This window comes from Salvia miltiorrhiza, mitochondrion (assembly GCF_028751815.1).
Source record: "Salvia miltiorrhiza mitochondrion, complete genome".
Classification (NCBI taxonomy): domain Eukaryota; kingdom Viridiplantae; phylum Streptophyta; class Magnoliopsida; order Lamiales; family Lamiaceae; genus Salvia; species Salvia miltiorrhiza.
Window position 1 is genome coordinate 395,019 of NC_023209.1, and position 18,059 is coordinate 413,077.

The following is an 18,059-nucleotide window of genomic DNA, read 5'->3' on the forward strand; positions in this document are numbered from 1 at the left end:
TTATACTGACCGAGAAAAACAAGTTCCAGAGGCATCTTCCATTCATATCGATTTGGGTTTTTCCGCACCATATTTTGATCTGCCTCTTCTTCGATCCGGAATTCCCAGCAAATCCCTGACTCCTCGAATACAATGGGATTTCACACCTGGCAAATCTTTGACTCTACCTCCTCTTATTAAGACCTTAGAATGTTCCTGCGAATTATGACCTTCGCCTGGAATGTGAGCAAATATATCATGTTTATTGCTCAACTGTACTTTGGCTATCTTACGTAGAGCTGAATTCGGTTTTTTCGGTGTTCTCGTTGAAACACGCGGGCATACTCCTTCCTTCTGGGGACATTGATCCAAAGCTCGAGTACGGTCCGTGCGCCGTTTTTCTTCTCTACCATGACGAATCAATTGATTTAATGTAGGCATCGCTCTTTCCTTTGTCCTTCCCCCCTATTTTTGCCCTATCACTAGTGGTTACTCCCGATCCGAAGCACCCCTTTTCCATTCATAGAGAGATCCAATCGTCAAAATCAATAAAAAGGCCATCATGGACCAAGATCCAAAGGGATCAATCTTGTTGGGAGGTACTGCCCAAGGAAAGGAAAAGGTGACTTCCGGATCAGGAATAATAAATAAAATTGAAACAAGATAAAATCGTATATCAAAACGACTTCTGGCATCACCGGAAGGATCGAAACCACATTCGTGGGCCGACAATTTTTCTGGATAGGTCGAACTATTGGAAGAAAATGGAAAAGGAAGACCGAGTGGAATCAAAGAAACTAGCGAACTGATCACTAAATAGATCAAAATAGGTTCAAATTCGGACATCACCACAGCACACTTCGTTCTTTCGCTCCTTGCTCGCGGAGCTACATACCGGAAAAAAAGAAAACAACAAGGTAACTCCTAACAAGAAGCAACAAAAACTAGGGACTTCGACTTCCGATTGCTATGTGTTAAGCATCTAAGTACTGTTTTTCAAACTTCCTAATAAATTGCTAAAACCCGGGTTTTTTTGATCAAAAATGCCCTATTAGAGAATTCACTTTACTTAAGATAAAACTTAAAATGAAACCTCCAAAAGAGCTTTTCCGAGGAATTGATGTCAAAAAGACGGGTTTTTATCGAAAAAGTTACGTTTCATATATCGAGGAAATGTGCATTTTCGACTCAAATCTTTAATACCAAACAATCTGTACCCCCACGTGTTGGCTTTCAGTGTTTGCATTCAACGGTTAGAATGCTAGTATGAATGCGATTGTTCGAGCTAAACCAAAGATGTGAGCTAAAGGAGTAGAAGCAGTAACCGCAGATGTCTTCTTCTTCGGCTTCCTGACCCAGCTGCTATCGCACCCCTTCTTCTTTGCCAATGGTAGAATATCCGGTGATTTCCTCACTAAGTCAATCTGCATTTCTTACCTCCGATTATACATTAGGGCCATTTTGCCAGTACATAACTTTCAAATCGACTATCTCAGCTAGGAAAACAGCTAACAATCTCCTGCTAATGAGCTAGGAGTTAGAGCTTTTCCTCCTTTGCAGGGGACTCAACAACTAAACAGCTTGGATGTTCTCTATCCCCTTGACAGACAGACAGATAAGGACTAAATCGCTAATGAGCTAACAGTTCGGTAGTTTTGAGCTACTTAGGAATAGTAGTCTAGCCAAATCAAGTAGTTGAATCAGTCAAGGTCTAGGGCGAGGTCTATTCGAGGAGTTCTGGAGGAGAACCTATAGAAGGGCTTTAGCGACATAGCTATTCAAAGCAATCCACCCAAGCCAATCTCGCTGGCAGGTAAGGAAAAACTACCTGCTTCTTCAACGCCAAGGCACCGAGCTAAGACCCCATCGGACATCTTGTAGTCAAAATTGCCACATAATTTAGTGAAGCACTTCAAGTCTTTCTTGGCCATGTGCACTGACGACACTGATTGCTTTAGTTCTTGAATCACAGCATGTCTCCAATCTCCTTCTTTAAGGACATCTTCATATAGCTTATCGTTAAAGTTCCATGAGCTGGAGTTCGTCGCTTGCTGATCTTATTCATCATCTTCGAACTTGATCTTTGAAGCTAGAGTGGTCAAAGAATCAGCATGTCGATTGGTAAACCTGTTGACATGGGTTAATTCCACATCAATTTCATCACACAGCTTCTGCACAAGGGACTGATAAGGTGCTAGGGAAATATCCTTCAGTGCGAATGTCCCATCTGTCTGTCGAACCACAAAATTTGAATCACCGACAACTTTGAACTTATTTATCTTCATTTCTTTAGCGATAGACAACCCTATCGTATTCGGGAATTATGCTTTCTCTTCTTAGAAGGAAGTTCCACTCCCAGCGTACCATCACCATCCATCGATCGGCCAAAACGAGGATTCGAACACGGCCCCTTAGCTCCGGCATTCCCCCTAGCTGCATGTCTTCGGGCGTTCTTGCTGAGATCAAATGGGCAAACTACTCACTTGGCCTGCCTTCAGTCAGACCTGAAAGACTACGAATTCAGATGAGAAAGAGAAAGACTCGCTGCCCTGGCCGGGTATTTGAATTCAGCTTGCTGCCCAAGCCTCTCTTTTCCACGCCAACACCGTCCCCGTCCTCAGACACCAGAGATTCCAATCCGAGATACAAGCTTTAGGTGCTAACCTTTTGGCTCCCTGCGTCTAACACTTGGAATTCTCTCTGAAACTGTAAAGAAAAAGTCGACTTGAAACCCTCATATCATATGTCCACCCGTGGGGCTAGGTTATTGTATATAAGATAGGGAAATCGTAGGTCGAAAGAAAAAGCCTTTAAACGGCCGTGTAAAGTAGCTCTAAAAGTCCTTTCTTATAGTCCTTTGCTTCCTTATCAGAGAGGGGGGAGACTAGCCTCATGTAGTTAGGAAAAGAAAAGGGTTGACCTTGGTTTTTCCAAGGAAGAAGAAAGGCAAGAAAGAAAGAGCACAGCCGAAACCTCAACCATAGAGAGACGGGAATGTCCTTATGATGCGGCGTTGGTTGTCGCATTCGATTGTCCATATCGGAATAGGTAGGCAGGGTCGGAGGTGGTTGAGAGTTGGCAAGATCGGTCCGTTGTAGTGAGAAATTAGCACTCTGTTCTATCCGGGAGATGCTTTTGCACGTTTGGTGGGCACTTTGAAATCGTAGTTGGTGGCGGGATATGATTCAGAAGATGCTGTAAGCTTCGGAGGTTAGACAGGTTGTAGAGGAATGGAGGCTCTTTTCCGCGCGTAAAGGTGAAGGAGCCAAGTTAGCTAAGGAGTGGCGTAGAACTTTTTAGTCTCAACTAGAACACCAAAAGCCAAATTCAGATCTTCCGCCTGCAACTCTTCCGTCTTGGTGCAGCTAGGGAGAAGCTAAATGAATTCCGTCATGCTCAGCTTTTTGAGAAGAAGAATTAAATCGTCGAGGAGGGGAACCCGAACCCCTGCATCTCTCTAGAAGACACCGTGGCAGAAGGAAGAACGATCGAAGCAAAGAGAATGAGCTTTAGAAGCATCTTTTCCCATGGCTCCGGAAGTCGGCTTAGGCCCTAATAAGGTAGTGAGCTTCTTTACTTTAGGCCAGGGATGAGTGGGAGAAAGCAGTCCAATCTTTTCATTCCTATATGGATGATAGAACCGCCTTCGACTGGTCAGCAACGAAGAGAGACGGGGTCGTCGAACAAGTGTCCCTGCTGTTGCTCCTCTGGTGAATTTAGAGAGTCAAACCCACAGGTGAGATTTTGCTAGTCCTTTGGTGAGAGTTCGGTAGTTTTGAGCTAGGAGTTCTGTGATTGCCGCTGTTGGCATAGAGGCTCTTACTGTGATCGTATAAGCTGCTATTGAAAAAAGCTGCACATTCATCTCTAGAGGAGCTTGTTCTCGAATACCCTCTTGCTGCAAGAAAAGAAGGGGTTGCTATTGAATCGTCTGTAAACGAATCTTAGAAGGGCATCTTTCGGACATTCAACTGCAATTTCTCTTTTCAGGGAAAGCTCTCGGATAGCTGGAAATTCTTTGATTAGGTGGTGGGTTATATAGAGTCGGTTGTGGTGGTAATAAATGAATTAGAGAGTGACTCTGTACATTATCTTATTTCTTTCTTTCCATTTGATCCGCTAAATGAAAGTGAGTCAGCTTTGATCGCTGAGTGGTAGCAGTCCATTCTGAGTCATTCCCAGTCTGAAGGAATAGGGCTTGGAAGAAGGTCAGAGGTAGTTGTTCCACAAGACAGATTTTCCATCATTTAGAAAAAGGAATGAGCAAGCTCCCCATTTCGCTCTCTCGTTCTTTGCTCATTACGTAAGACCTAAGCAAGTAGTAGATGTGCGTAAGCTGCACTTCTTGCTTGTAAGGAGCTTGCTGCCATTTTCCGAAGAGATGTGACCTTTCCTTTTCCTGATAGGTTCAAAGGTTTATAGAAAGACCCCTTCCATAGTGTCTGCTTCCGAGTGCAGGCTTGTCTTGACGTTATCCAGGAACTTGTTTAATTGCACCGTACCAATTCGAAAGCAAGCTGAGGACTTATGAGGAAGCTTACAATACAAGGAAGTTAAGAGCGACAATGCCGATCTGCAAGCCAGCCCTTCTGAATGATGCAGCTGTTCAGCTTTACCAATCTGAAGCTAGGCCCCAGGCAACGTTAGAGAAGAAAGGAAAAGGAAAGTTCGCTCTCAACAAGAGTCTAAAAAAAGCTCTGACAGATGAATATGGGAGGGTGGAAGATTAATGTCGGAGGTTGAGAGACAATATCAGAGACTTGCAGTTGGCCTAGGAGAGGCATAAGGAACTTCGGAAACAAGTGGAAAGGGCGGTTGACAAAGATTGAGTATTGAAACCCCGGGACTTTGTCCGCTTCTGTCGAATGGCTGCTAACCATTATATTATTCTGGGTGGATCTTGCAACGATACCCTTAGCCCAGTCTTTAGAGCCCCGGTGATAGATATTTTCTTTCACCTGGATAGAAATAGAATAAGGCTATAAGCAAACCATTGAGAACCCTATAGCCGCTGCTTCCATAAAAGCTCATCTGATGACTTCCTTTCTCAAGTCAATTTCCTTTTAGTAGTTGAGTTAGGGGAATGGTATGTAAATTGTCTAGTATTTCTTTGGCAATGCCTCCCGGGTTAGTCTCTCAGTTATTATCAGTAGATTAGGGGACTTCCCTCAGCCTCAGTAAATGCAGAGTAAAGTGCAGTTTCATGAGTGGCAAGTCTCTCTTGACCTTCGTCTTCCTTCCGCTTCCCTCTCCGAGCTGCTTGTTTTTTGGCTTTATTTGCCCGGCCGTCTTGGGAATCTGGGTAAAGGTGTTTTTCCGCTGGGGAAACTTCCACACGTTCTTCTGGGCGTTACGGGGTGCTGGCTTAGGTAAGTCCGGGGGAAGTTGTCCGCTGCCCGTGGATCCCGAAAGGGCATATGAAAATAAATAAGGACCATCAGGACGTCGAATCGTGGATTTTGTCCTAAAGAACTTCGATTTTCATTAATACTCATACTCCATTCGTAAGCCAGACGGGAACATCCGACTTCTGAGCGTGGGGCCCTATGCTTGCGAAAGTAAAGGGGAACTGCTCGGTTTTTGTCTTTTGTTGGCCGGGATACGAACCCGACGTGAACTTCGAAGGTTCTGAGCGGTCTTGTTGAGTTGGGAACGTGACTTAAAGGTGGTTGCCGATGGCGTAACTCGAGTCAAATTCCACACGTTTCGAGCGGCCTGGTTGTCCTTGCTTTTATGCTTTTGTTTTGCGGAACCGATGTTAGGTCCTTCCTCTGTGGAACGGCGAGACCCCATGAGCAAGAAACTTGCATGACTACGACTGATCTGTCCGGCCGCTGGGGCAAAGACGAAAAGGAACTCGAACTACTCTGTTTTCTGAGCCAAGTACGTGCCCCGGTTCCTTCCCTTGACCTGGTATTTGGCATTGGACCTTTACCCTTGCCCTTGACCCTAGACCTTGGCCTTGTCCTTGAGGGACCTTTGCACAGAAGAAGGGATTGGTGACCTCCGCTCGGATATGATATGCCGCGTAATACCTAGGGTTTGAACGAGATTAGCCAATTGGATTATATATAATAATAGAATGAGAACCAAGCCTCATGGCATCTTTGGCTCTTCTCTTTTCAGCTTTGACATGACATTGGCACATGGATTCTAAACCTTGGGCATTGCACGAATCCCCTCTTTCGGAATAGAATAGAGCGGGCAAAGCCCTATTTCTTCTTTCATTCTCGGGTAGGAAGGCGCTCGGGGAAGAACCAGCATTTAGCTCATCTTCAATCTACTTTGAATCAGGGAATTACCCCAAGAACAAAAAGAAGAGCTGGCGCATCAATCCCCTTGACTTGGGATTGAATTCCTCAGTCAGTTCAACAAAGGAAGAACAAACAAACAAACACTTGAGCAAAGCTGAAACACAAAGAAAGCAGCTCTTCCACTAGAGTTTACAGAAAAGAAAAGGAAAGAAATCCTGGGCTTCGGTCGCTTTGCTCCCCCTAAGGTGAATCAATAGCTACAGGGAAACAACAACTACAAGAACAAGGTCTACAACTCTTGGGCTGCATATTCCCTTCCTCTTGATCAATAGCTACATTAACTCAAACTAAAGAACAAGAAAGCTAGTTTATAGCTACTGGTTCCCATCCTCTTTGGCAATAGCAGCAAGAACTTATAACAAAGAACTAAAGCAAAACAAAGCTACGATTCTCCTTCGGCCTTGTACCCGAAGCGGAGTAAAAGGTTTCGAACCCCGGTACCGAAATCAAGAGAAAAATCCTACACTTCTATGCCTTAGCCGCAGGAGCTGAAAGCCAGAAAGAACAAGAAAAGAGGAGCGACCGGAGGAAGCGGAGAGGAATACTTTGACTTTAGAAGAGGAAGGCAGGGCCCTTAACATCTTCGGCTTAGCTCAATCGGTAGGCCCTTACTCTATTCCCTACTAAAGAAAGGAATAGTAGGGCCGGTTAGCTCATTAACAACAAGAACTCAAGGGCTACTGATTCGGTAGTCTGAGAAGCTCAGCTACAGGGATACCCCAAGGGGCTCCTCTACTCCATTCCCTCCTAAAGTATGGAATGGTCGGAGCGGGAACTCAGGAGATTAAGAACTAGACTTTTAAGGCCGAAAGAAGGAGCTCTTAGGTCAACAAGAGATAGAGCTTTCTCTGGCCTCTCAGCTTCCGACTCATAGCTATTTCTATTAGCCCGGACTAACTCCTTGGTTAAGGCCGAAAGAATACTTCTAGTAGTCTTCAGAAGAAAGGAAGAAACCCTCCGATTGCTGCTTTAGTTCCCCTGTTGATGGTCTTCCTCTAAAGGACGATTAACCCACTTTTATCTTATAACAAGAGTGGAGACCACCTGTACCTTCAAACAAGTCGGTCTATCTACAATCAATGATTCCGCTATTGGGACCAACGAAACTAGACTTGCACAGGCCACACAAGAAGGCCAGAGGTGGATGTGAGATTCACTACTTATATTAGCTACCCTCCGTCTTCGATTAGGCTCGTTCTACCTTTACTTTAAGGCATAAAGAAAGAAAGGCAGCGTCGATTAAAGAGCCCTAATGGGTTTATAAAACCTTCTTTATGGTTGGATGCTACTGAAGATGCTACTTCAAAGGTTTATGTCGCTTAGCGAAGAGCTATGGAAGATGAAAGACCTACTAGTCCCATGTTGGTTGGACCAAGGGAATTGACTACAATACAAGGAAGCCTTCTTTATTTTATTAGAGCGAGAAGCGGAAAAGAAAGTCTATTTATCCGAAGACACGTCGAAGAAGACATGAGCCTCCTCGCCTGAACAACTTGAGTTCTAGAACCCTTCTTTCTTGCTATCCAGTAAAAACTACACCAGTCCTCGGATTGAGCTACGCCCTTTGTGTGAATAGTTTAAATAAGCTTCTGCTGGTCAACGATCTGGCATCAGCCTATTCTTAAGGGCGGTCGGAACTTCTATCGGACAGCTTGGCGAAAGGTCTAGTCGAGACAGGGGTTACGCAGCTTGGAGTTCTTTCTTTGCTTCCCCTCTCTTTCATCAATCCCTGCCAATCCTGGGAAGTCGGATGTCGGCCTATCCCTCGGCCACTAACTATTTCGCTATTTCGATTTCTCTTACGATATTTCGAGTTGGATGAAAAGAGCATCGACGGAAACATTCCTCACAAACCGGTCCTACTAACTCCGTATCAACTACACCAGCAAAGCCTACAAGCGGAAAGGCAGTCTCTACGTAACCCTTCTCTGGTCCGTGATCTATCTGTACTACCTCCGTTTGGTTCCCAAAGTGATTTTCGTTTTCTCGGTTGTTTTCCGATTTTCATTCATAACGGCGAAGGACATGCCTTGTTGTCGGACTAGGAAAAAGCGCAGCTATTTCAGCTATTGAAGTAAAGCCTCTCTTTTTCTTTCGAGAGGGGCATAGGAAGTGAAGATCTGAGATTGCATTACACGATCTAAAAGAGCTTCAGAAGGCTGGCCAGCAGAAGGATAGCTAGAGAAGTGGGGGATTTCTTCAAAAAGTGCTTTCAATAAAAACAGGGAACAAGCCCAGTATAGGGCCTTTGCAGGGACCAGTTCGGAGTACTCAGTGGTGAGGAAAGCGAAGGTTTCTGAAGCCAATCGATCTTTTCATTTATGAAATGCATCTTCTTTCTCAATCAGTACGAAGTTTCCATACCTGCCGTTGCCGGGCTTCACGGGATCGCCAAAGGCCTGATCCGCACTGGAGGTCCTCTAACGAGAACTTTAGCTCACGGGCTAAGCCTCTCCTGGTCGTCAAGTATTGTTATGTTATCTTCGACCGATTGAAAAAGTTATCTGAGACTCAGAACATCACATACGCAATTTCTAAAATGATAGAATCTGACCTTAACAAGGAAGATCATCGTACCGAAACTCGTACCACCTTGAGGTCATAGACACCAGTACTCCAGTACTAAACCTTTAGCCAAGAGAAGACACTGGGAAAGAGACTGTAATCGCCGCCGAGAAGAAAGATGCTGTGCCGGGTGACTGGAATCCTCTGAGGTCAGCTGAACAAGCTGACAATCGGCAGAAAATGCTGAGCAAAGCTGCTGGCCTGAAGAGTGAGGCTGATCCGTAACATCAACTGCAGAAGAATGAGGAAAAAGTTTATGAACAGGAGAAGGCCGCAATACATCTCCATCATCATTCTCCCCCGGGGCTGATTAATTAGGTTAAGGAAAATATGAGGCGACTCCATTTCCATTAAAGAGAGCATTAAGGATACATCGAGTCTCTTGGATTTCACGTCATAGCATCTATACCCGGACTGAGCATATCCAAGAAAGACACAAGTGGTTGCCTTGGGGACAATTTTTCTATTAACTGCGCAGGAATATGAACAAAACACGTGCATCCAAAGACTCGAAAATGCCTATAGTACAGTACTGCCCCAGTAAGAAGTTCGTGAGGCTGGATGGAATGAAGCTTCTTCCCCCAAAAAAAGGAGAGAGATGTCCCGTCCCTTCTTTATGCACATCTACATAGCCAGACACAAAGGTGTACAATCCGGTCAAAATCTGCGGTTCTTTAAGTTCATTCATTGTAGGGTCTCTTACTTGTTCTAGTGGCTCTGGCAAAGGCCAACCGAGAGGGGAGAACGAATGGCTTAGGAATCGACCGGTTCCGAGCAGACTCGTGGAGCTGCAGCTTGGATTATCGTAGAATAAGAGGAGCCGTCTTAGGAAATGACTTAGTTTAACTTAAAAGACAGATGCCGCCGCTGCGAGGCGAGGGAGCAACTTGTCTGGTTTTTCGGTGCACTCATTCCCCTTACGAGAATGAAATGAGGCCCCAGCTTGACTCGAGACCAAGACTCCTTACAACTCGCACCAATAGCGGCACTGAGCGGCCGGAGATTGATGGAAAGGGCAGCCCTTAGCCCCTCTCCCCCCCCTAGCCGCCTACCTACTCGTGTTCGTAGCTCGATCGGAGGTCAAGACTGTGGTCCGGCGGAAAAACAGAAGTCATCCGTATGTTGTGATACGTGAATTGCTCAGTAGTGCTTCGCCACTACCGTAGCTGGCGGAAATAGCTTAATGGTAGAGCATAGCCTTGCCAAGGCTGAGGTTGAGGGTTCAAGTCCCTCCTTCCGCTCCTGGCTTCGTCGTTTAGTGGTAACGAGTGGAGTACATAAGCCCCTTTAGAGATAGAGATAGGGGGGACAAGGCAGCCCCTTGTTTGTATAGGGTTCCAAATCTATCTTACTAATAAGAAGAAAGGGGCAAGCTAAAACAAACCTACTCCTAACAAGTGAAAGTTGCTGTTGACGAAGTTTCATTCGTTGCAACGAACGTACCTCTCCCTTTTTTTCTTTTCTGGGGGTTGAAGAAAAGCAGGTTCTTTAAACCATTACAGATTCAAAAAAGAAAGAGAAAAGAAAAAAAGGGCGGGTGGCATAGGGATCCTTACCAATAAATACAACTTGACACCGCATCTCTTCCTCAACTCATTTCGACCCTGTGAGATCTTATGCTTTAACCCGAGGGAGATAAAGTCCACTCCTAAATAGAATAGGTTTTGGCGTTCCGAGCCGTCCAATCGATTGAAACTGCAAAGTAGCTACTTTCCCTGTGAGGCTAAAATCATGCTACATAACTAGAGTTTCAAACCCCAATAAGGGAATCAAAAGTCTTGTTTTTCTGTACTGGCATCGATGTGCCTGATGTGAGGGTCCACTAAATACCAAAGAGATAGGGAAGATGGCGGATACTCTTCGAAAGAGAGACCTTAATTTGGCTTGATTAAAGGTTGGGGTTGGGCTTTTACAATAGATGGGATTCGATGCTAAAGAGATGGCTATGAGCCTAGCTTGCTTCCAGGAAGAGGATATTCTAAAGGCCGCAGCAGCTATTGAATCAACTATTCTTATTCAAGCTTTCTTGACGTCTTTCTACCTTACATAGAGCTTTCTATTCGCCGGTCGTTTCCAGATCTTGCAAGCCGCTGGCTGATCAAGGGAACCAATATCTGAGGCGAGGCCTTATATGATATGTTGGGAGATAGTCGATTAGTCCGCTTTGCCTTGTTGATAGGATATGTAGCTCTTTAAACCGTTGGTTCCTTGGTATTGAACTCTTTCACTCGGCTTTCCGGCAGATGTACGTACTTCACGAGCTTGGTCAAGGTAAAGAGACAAAGACAAGGGACAAATACCAGGTACCAAGGCCTTGAAGTTACAGATTCAAATAACTCGAGAATTTTTGGTTGAATTATGATTCAAATCATTCTATGATGAAAATAGAATAACCACCTCTTTATTTATCTTATGTACATAGCAGGTATACAATCCACTATAAAAAACGTTTTCTCAATCTAGAATAGAAGGGTGAGGGAAGAACAACGAAAACGAGGGAGCAACAGAACAGGAAAAGACACCAGGGGAGGCCGAGCGCTTCCTTACTTAGTAGTAGTTGACTCGAGCAACAACCAAGGGAGCTCAAGCAACGAAGAACTCGGCTGTGGCAGCAAGACATCAGTACACGAGGAGTCGGCACGTACATTCCTACTAATGGAATGGCGGCACAGGATAGGCGCAAACAACAAACAAAGCAAGAACGAAAACAAGGAGCTTTGTTACACCCGCTGGTCGGTAAATCCGAATTCTTGGCCCAACCCCTAGTTTTTACATCGAAGTTGGCAGCCGAATAACCGAATAAAGGGGGCGCCTTCCCTAACCTAAGATTTAGAGGGATAGGGCTAAACCTTCGACTTCTGGCCCGTAGAGCGCCTTCTCTTTGGTAATTGGAAGTAGGAAGGTATGGGGCTTGGATTGATGCATGGTAGGATGCCAGAATGTATTCCTTTCGGAGAGACGGGTTCAAGTTCGGCAGTTAGACTAGTTAAAGGCTGCGAGATAGGCCAGTTTAAGTAGGCCACGCAAAGAGAACATCTGATTGAGATTCATGCCATTGACTTGTGGTTGGACTTCCCTGGGCGGATGCCCTTTCTCCTTTAACCCTTCTGCTTGTGGCCTCGCCTTCTTCATCAGAAGAAGCAAAATGGTTGGAACAAGAGCCCCTGGTCAGACCTATGAGACTACTCGAATGGGGGCTTTTCATTAAGGGAAGGGGGAAGCGACACCTTTTATACTAACTATTTTGTGTACGAATTGACTCTGGTGATGGATCAGGGTTAGAACTAGTCTGAAGCTTGTCAAAGGGCTTTTGACGGTTTGAAGATGGCGGTGGTGATTGAGCCGGTGCTGAAGTTGCCTGAGTTTGATAAGCCGGTTGAAACTTTCGCTTCTGGCAGAGACCTTGACGGGCTGAGCACTTGACCAGTTGGTGATGCAATTGGCAAGTGAACAACGAGTCTTGGTTGAAGACTCAAGCTTGTGGGCTTGGTTGCTTCTTAAGGCTTTCCTGCTTGCCTTGCTTTCGCTTAGCCTTATCTTATAAGCCTTGCTTTCACTAAACTTACTTAACTTGTATTTACTTGACTTCATTCTACAGCGGCGCAACCCACAACATTGATTTTATTTTCAACCCGGATTTACAACCACGCCTAGTTCCCTTAGTTCCGAGTGCCGGTAGGAGAACTGCGGGTTAGCTTTAATAGTTCTGTTCCAAGCAAGCTCAAAGCCAAAAACACAAGCTGGTGAACCTGAACCTTTCCATCCAACCTGTGGACTTTGAGGCTGTCTTCCTCCCATGATCGATTTCGACGTAGCGGCTCACGCCTGACCGGGTTTATTTACTTGCTATTATAGAAAGGCGAGAATAACCTGCATTCAACTCTTAAGGGAACGAGGCGAACCCAGGTGGGCGAGCGAGTGGCAGGGCAGGAACTCCTTGGATTAGTATTGAGGGGCTGGGAGAGGAAGAGATGAACTTACACTAACAAAGGAAAGCTTCTTCATTCTATACTGACTCTTAAAGTTATTACATAGTTGTTCTAATAAATAAGATAACAACAAAGCTGAAATACCGATAACTCAAACATAGCATGTGAACCGATCGGAATTTACATGAGTTATAGAAGATATTACTAGTTCTAATGAGATTCCTATACTACGGTAGAGGATTCATGGTTTCAATAGCTGGATGGGAAAAGCCTTTTACTTGTCGGATATCATATTAGTACAGCTATCGAGTGGGTGTAGGTTGCATTCAAGCATTAAACCATACAGACGTGCCTATGGTCAAAGTCAAGGAAAGCGTTGATTTCCCGATAGGCAACGAATATGGTATGGTTTTCTTCACTTTATCTCTTGGGACAAAAGGAAAGCTTGAACCCATAAGAGATGGTTCTTAGGCTCACTATTTTTCTTTTATTTCCATTGGCCACATTCAAATGATACAGTACTCCGTACGGATATAGAAAGAACCGCAGAGAAAGAACAATCTCCCAGAACTTTCCAATCCTGTGTATTGCAAGTGCTCTTGTTTTTCAGCCCACCACGATTCCCAGCTCTTGGTTGCTGGCACACCAATACCACTATGACTACTAATCCATTTCGATAAATCATCCCAGTCTTCTCAAGCTCCTCTACGCTCCCTCCGGTCGCTCCTCTTGTACAACTTAGAACAAGAACTCAGTAAGTATCAGTAAGCCGTAGGACTATTGATACAAATTGAGGAGATATTAGCGACTCAAGAAGAAGGCTGGGTTCGAAGAAAGAAAGGAGAGCTTGCTGGTAGCGCCCTAAGACAGCAGAGGTAAAAGAGCTCCTAGCCCGAATTCAAAGGTACTTATGTAAAGGGAAGTTTTTTAAAGACTCCTTCTTAAGGAAGGGAATCTCAAAGAGGTTGGTGCAATTCTCTATTACTGAGATCCCCCATACATTGAAGATTTGAAATCTAGGGCACAGAAACACTTAACGATCTCGGGATCGGTATACACATTCATTAACGGCCGGACATGAACATCCAATTCTATTTCTTTTTCCTTCGCTCGTCTAGTCGTTTAGGCCCTATAAGGCCCTGTTGATTCTCCCTAGCTAGTAGGGGCCAGAGGGGGTGTAAGGGCAAAAGAGCAAGCGGGATAAATTCTAAGCTGTGGCACCAACAAAAGAATATGGCACCGACAAATCATATTACTGACAAACGAGCCTTTCAACGCCCGGCCAAACTAACGATTAAATGTATTTACTTGCATACGGTTCAAAAGATCTTCCCTTAGCCATAGAAGGCTTGGACAGTAGCCCTGATAATATGAGAATCTACGAAACGAAATGGAATAAGAGAAGATGTCTTCGTTCAGGTGAGAAAGAAGATCAATAGGCCCTTGCCTCGCCACAAACCGGAACCAGCTGCGGAATAGGGATCATACTCAAGTTTCTAAACCTGTTCTTACTTTTTCTGCTGTTGTGGAAGAATCAGTCAAATGAAATCTATTTAGGCGAAAACCGCCGATAGACGTCCCAAATGTATACAAATGTCTATCGTGAAAGGGTCACCACTCATGTTTTACAGTTAACGACTTTGGCCGTACAATTGCTTTCTCATTTCCAACGGGGAATCGATCGATTCGATTTACACGCCTTTAAAGTAAAGATCAAGCTTCGGCTAAGGTACAGTACAATAGTAATAGTCAGGAGAGTCAAAGACTCAAGCTCGTAGAGGAGAGCTCAAGAGAAGAAGGGAGCTACTTACTCTGCTGTTGCCGACTATACTATCGAATTGGCGGGACGGGAAGCTCAACATCAAAGAAAAGCGGCTCAAAATAAACGTTTTAAAGCTCTGATGTACAATCGCCTCCTCGACGTTTTAAACTAGAATAATTCGCGATTCAGGAAGGTTAGCTCTTGAACTCGCAAATCTAATCAAGCGGAGTAGAGGAATTGGAAAACTCACTAGGCAAATCCCAATATGCGAAGGAACAAATAGAGTACGAAAGGGGCACTAGCTGGTAGGGGGCTCTTAGCCAACGTTTACCGTCAAAGCCTTCCACAGATCACTCACCTACTTAGCCGGAGACAAATGATCAACAAGCAGAGCCAGCTCCACTGATTCACCTTGTAATTGAGTCAATCTTGCTAAATCGGCCACAGTTACCTCCGGCTCAGCTCGACCAAAGCAAAGGAATAAGAATAACAGTAAGCCCTTATTAAATAAAAGAAAAGGGTAAGGCGACGCTTTACCTTACCCTATTGCTAGCATTAGCACTACCTCGACGTCCCCCAGCTGATTCTGATTCCAATGTCCCATCTCTTTGACTAAACTAACTCGCCACATTCAAGCCAAGCGTAGGAAAGTGATCGACTTCAGATGCTAATGTCGGATAATCGGCTTCTCTTCTTGGCAGGGAAGGGGTTAGTAACCCAAGAAAGAAAGGAACTCTTTAGCTCTGTAACCGCTTCAATCAAACCCTCAAATCGAAGCTGCCTTTAACAAAACAACCTGAAAGCCGGCCTTATGGCGTGTTTTTGCAAGTGAAAGAAGAAGGTGTACCACCCATCACCTGTATTTTCCTTTTCTTATCCAGTCTATTCGTTCTCTCTTCTCTTCCTTTACTGACTCATCCATTCTCCTCCCTCTCCTTATCGGTCGAGTCATTCCTGCCGGACTCCCTTTCGCTATTCCGCTATAAAGAGAAGGCTAGACCTAATGCTTTGACTTTCTTGTGCCGATTGCAGGTTCCAAGAGAGTCTGCTTTTGGAGGTTGCTATTCCGAGTCCGCCTTGTGTGCCTGCCAGTTTCGGGGAGTACGAGACGGGGTGACCCACATAGCGATCAGAACGAACTAGCCCCTCGTTTCACCGGTCAGTCTAGGAAAGAGGTACCAGATTGCGAGCTCTACGGCCATTAAGATAAAGACGTATGAAAGGACTATGCCCTCCATGAAGGGCACGACATGGCGGTCAGCAGACTGGGCTGAAAAACTCTGCTCAACCACTACGAAAATTGCGTAAAAAGAAGATATTCCGGAATATACCCTGGCTTGAACCGAGCAAGAGCAAGATACTCGGCTTATAGGTCAGTAAGACGTACCAACTTGCCTACTCACTGTACCATGGGCTCTCATGCTACCACCGACTATTGTTGCACAGAGACGAAAGAGAATCGGTCAAGCCTAGCGCTTAATGCTTCTAGCTCTTCTTGACTGAACTTTGCTCGCCTCTTGACCTGGCCCGGTCGGACCTGGTGGGAACTACTACATGAGCCAACACCTTTTCAAAACGAGAAAAAAGGAAATTAGCTCGCCGGCCACAAAGGAAGCTAATGGTGCTGCTGACCTCACCCCACCTACTTTTGTTAGATACCAATCAGGGGCTGATTCACGTCTGGTATTAATATATTAATATAACGGGCAGGCAGCGCTCACTACTTCTATATATTCTATAGAAGTGAATATGAGAGAAAAAAGCTCTTCTTTCACATAGTGGGAGGCTGGCCTTCTCTCTGAAGGCTGCTCCTATTCATATTCCAATCCGTTATATTGCTTATATCTTCCTCTCTCTTTGGTTCTCGAGGTTCTCAAGTTTCAATCCCGATGTAATGGATTGGATTTCACCCTCGCGAGAATAGCTATATGGCTAAATTGAAGCTTGTCGGAGGTAAATCGCTTTCTTGAGCTTGCATACCAATTCCTAGGAGAAGAGAAGACTGGAGTTGGAGGAGCTGCGGGAAAATGGCGTCAACTCCCACTTCTTTCGCCAGTTGGTCAAGATGCGAAAGAACTTTCTACTCTACGGATCTTGGAATTTGGTTTGACTGAGGCTATTGCTCTATTTGCTTTAATGATGGCCTTTTTGATCTCATTCGTATTGTCTTTTTTTCGAAGAAAGAGGTTCAGCTATCTTTTTGAAGGCGATAGTTCACAGTGCTTATTCTATATATACTTGAAAGGCCAACTCATGTTTCCACTCTATTTTCATTACGAAGATGTATCACGTCAGGATCCGTTGCTCAAACTGAATCACGCCAACGTTATGGAAGTTCCTGGATTATGTAAAATAAGAGTAGTACCAAAGGCAGCACCTTCTATCAAAAATGGAAAATTGGCTATGGAGATTCCGTGCGGTCAGAAATGTTTACAGACACAGAGGTCTTCGACAGGAAGGGAGTTTCGATCCAATCCATTCTTGGGGTCAAATAAAGACAAAAAGGGATATGTCAGTGACCTAGCACGACAAAGCACTCTCCGAGGGCATGGAATGTCTAATTTTTTAGTCAGAATCTCCACAGTAATGTCTCTATTAGATTCTCCGGTCGAAATACGGGAAAACTCTATTCAATTCTCGATGGAAACGGAGTTTTGCGAATTCTCCCCAGAACTGGAAGATCATTTCGAGATCTTCGAACATATTCGAGGGTTCAATGTGACTATTGTCACTTCGTCCAACACACAAGATGAGACTTTACCACCGTGGAGCGGCTTTTTGCAAAAAGATGAGGGGGAAACTCAGTAAGATGTCGGAGAAGCGAAATATACGAGATCACAAACGTAGATTGCTCGCGGCTAAATATGAATTGAGACGAAAGCTTTATAAAGCCTTTTGTTTTTGTAAAGATCCCGATCTTCCGCGGGACAAACATCGTTATAAGTTGTCCAAGTTGCCAAGAAATAGTTCCTTTGCACGAGTAAGAAACCGATGTATTTCCACGGGTCGCCCCCGTTCCGTATATAAGTTCTTTAGAATTTCTCGTATCGTTTTTCGCATCTCGAGGTCCGGCATAAAGAAATCGTCTTGGTAGCAACCACAAAAGGGTTAGCTCCGCAGTTAGTCTACAAGCAAGGTAAGTAGGTCCATTACCGGCCGGCTTCGGACCGAAATAACGGAGTAATCCCTTGATCTCGGATCGGAGATGCTAAGAGGGCGGGAATCGAAGTGGGGGACCTCTCTACCGCCTCCTGTCAAGTATGCTCCCCAGACATAGACTCAGTACAGGGTAGTACTCTTGGAAAGATAGAATATCACCGCGTGAACATAACATGTTGTTACGAATGTAACTCCCTCCCGAGGGATCGACCACTATTCTAAATAGAGTAAGGCGGAGAACTCTTGTTCATTGGAGCGCCGGAGTGCGGAGGTTGTTCCCATCAGAGTGTGGGACTGAGCCTTCCGAATGAGAAAGAAAAAAGTCCCTTTACCAGCTATTTTTGGGGTCTC

At 44.9% G+C, this 18,059-nt stretch overlaps 7 protein-coding genes and 1 non-coding gene across 8 annotated transcripts; 4 read left to right on the forward strand and 4 right to left on the reverse strand.

Annotated features, from left to right (window-relative positions):
* Positions 1 to 42: 42 nt before the first annotated feature.
* On the reverse strand, positions 43 to 420 carry rps12 (ribosomal protein S12). The gene has a single exon. It carries the CDS (start codon positions 418 to 420, stop codon positions 43 to 45), a length of 378 nt encoding a protein of 125 aa, YP_008992372.1.
* Positions 421 to 468: 48 nt separating this feature from the next.
* Positions 469 to 825, reverse strand: nad3 (NADH dehydrogenase subunit 3). The gene has a single exon. It carries the CDS (start codon positions 823 to 825, stop codon positions 469 to 471), a length of 357 nt encoding a protein of 118 aa, YP_008992373.1.
* Positions 826 to 2,302: 1,477 nt separating this feature from the next.
* orf110c (hypothetical protein) lies at positions 2,303 to 2,635 on the forward strand. The gene has a single exon. It carries the CDS (start codon positions 2,303 to 2,305, stop codon positions 2,633 to 2,635), a length of 333 nt encoding a protein of 110 aa, YP_008992374.1.
* Positions 2,636 to 9,008: 6,373 nt separating this feature from the next.
* On the reverse strand, positions 9,009 to 9,359 carry orf116b (hypothetical protein). Its single transcript has one exon. The coding sequence runs from the start codon at positions 9,357 to 9,359 to the stop codon at positions 9,009 to 9,011; it is 351 nt and encodes a 116-aa protein (YP_008992375.1).
* A 668-nt stretch (positions 9,360 to 10,027) lies between these two features.
* Positions 10,028 to 10,099, forward strand: trnG-GCC. Its single transcript has one exon. It is a non-coding gene; the product is annotated as a tRNA-Gly (tRNA).
* A 1,963-nt stretch (positions 10,100 to 12,062) lies between these two features.
* orf128c (hypothetical protein) lies at positions 12,063 to 12,449 on the reverse strand. Its single transcript has one exon. It carries the CDS (start codon positions 12,447 to 12,449, stop codon positions 12,063 to 12,065), a length of 387 nt encoding a protein of 128 aa, YP_008992376.1.
* A 4,353-nt stretch (positions 12,450 to 16,802) lies between these two features.
* rpl5 (ribosomal protein L5) lies at positions 16,803 to 17,357 on the forward strand. The gene has a single exon. It carries the CDS (start codon positions 16,803 to 16,805, stop codon positions 17,355 to 17,357), a length of 555 nt encoding a protein of 184 aa, YP_008992377.1.
* Position 17,358: 1 nt separating this feature from the next.
* Positions 17,359 to 17,643, forward strand: rps14 (ribosomal protein S14). Its single transcript has one exon. It carries the CDS (start codon positions 17,359 to 17,361, stop codon positions 17,641 to 17,643), a length of 285 nt encoding a protein of 94 aa, YP_008992378.1.
* Positions 17,644 to 18,059: the final 416 nt, after the last annotated feature.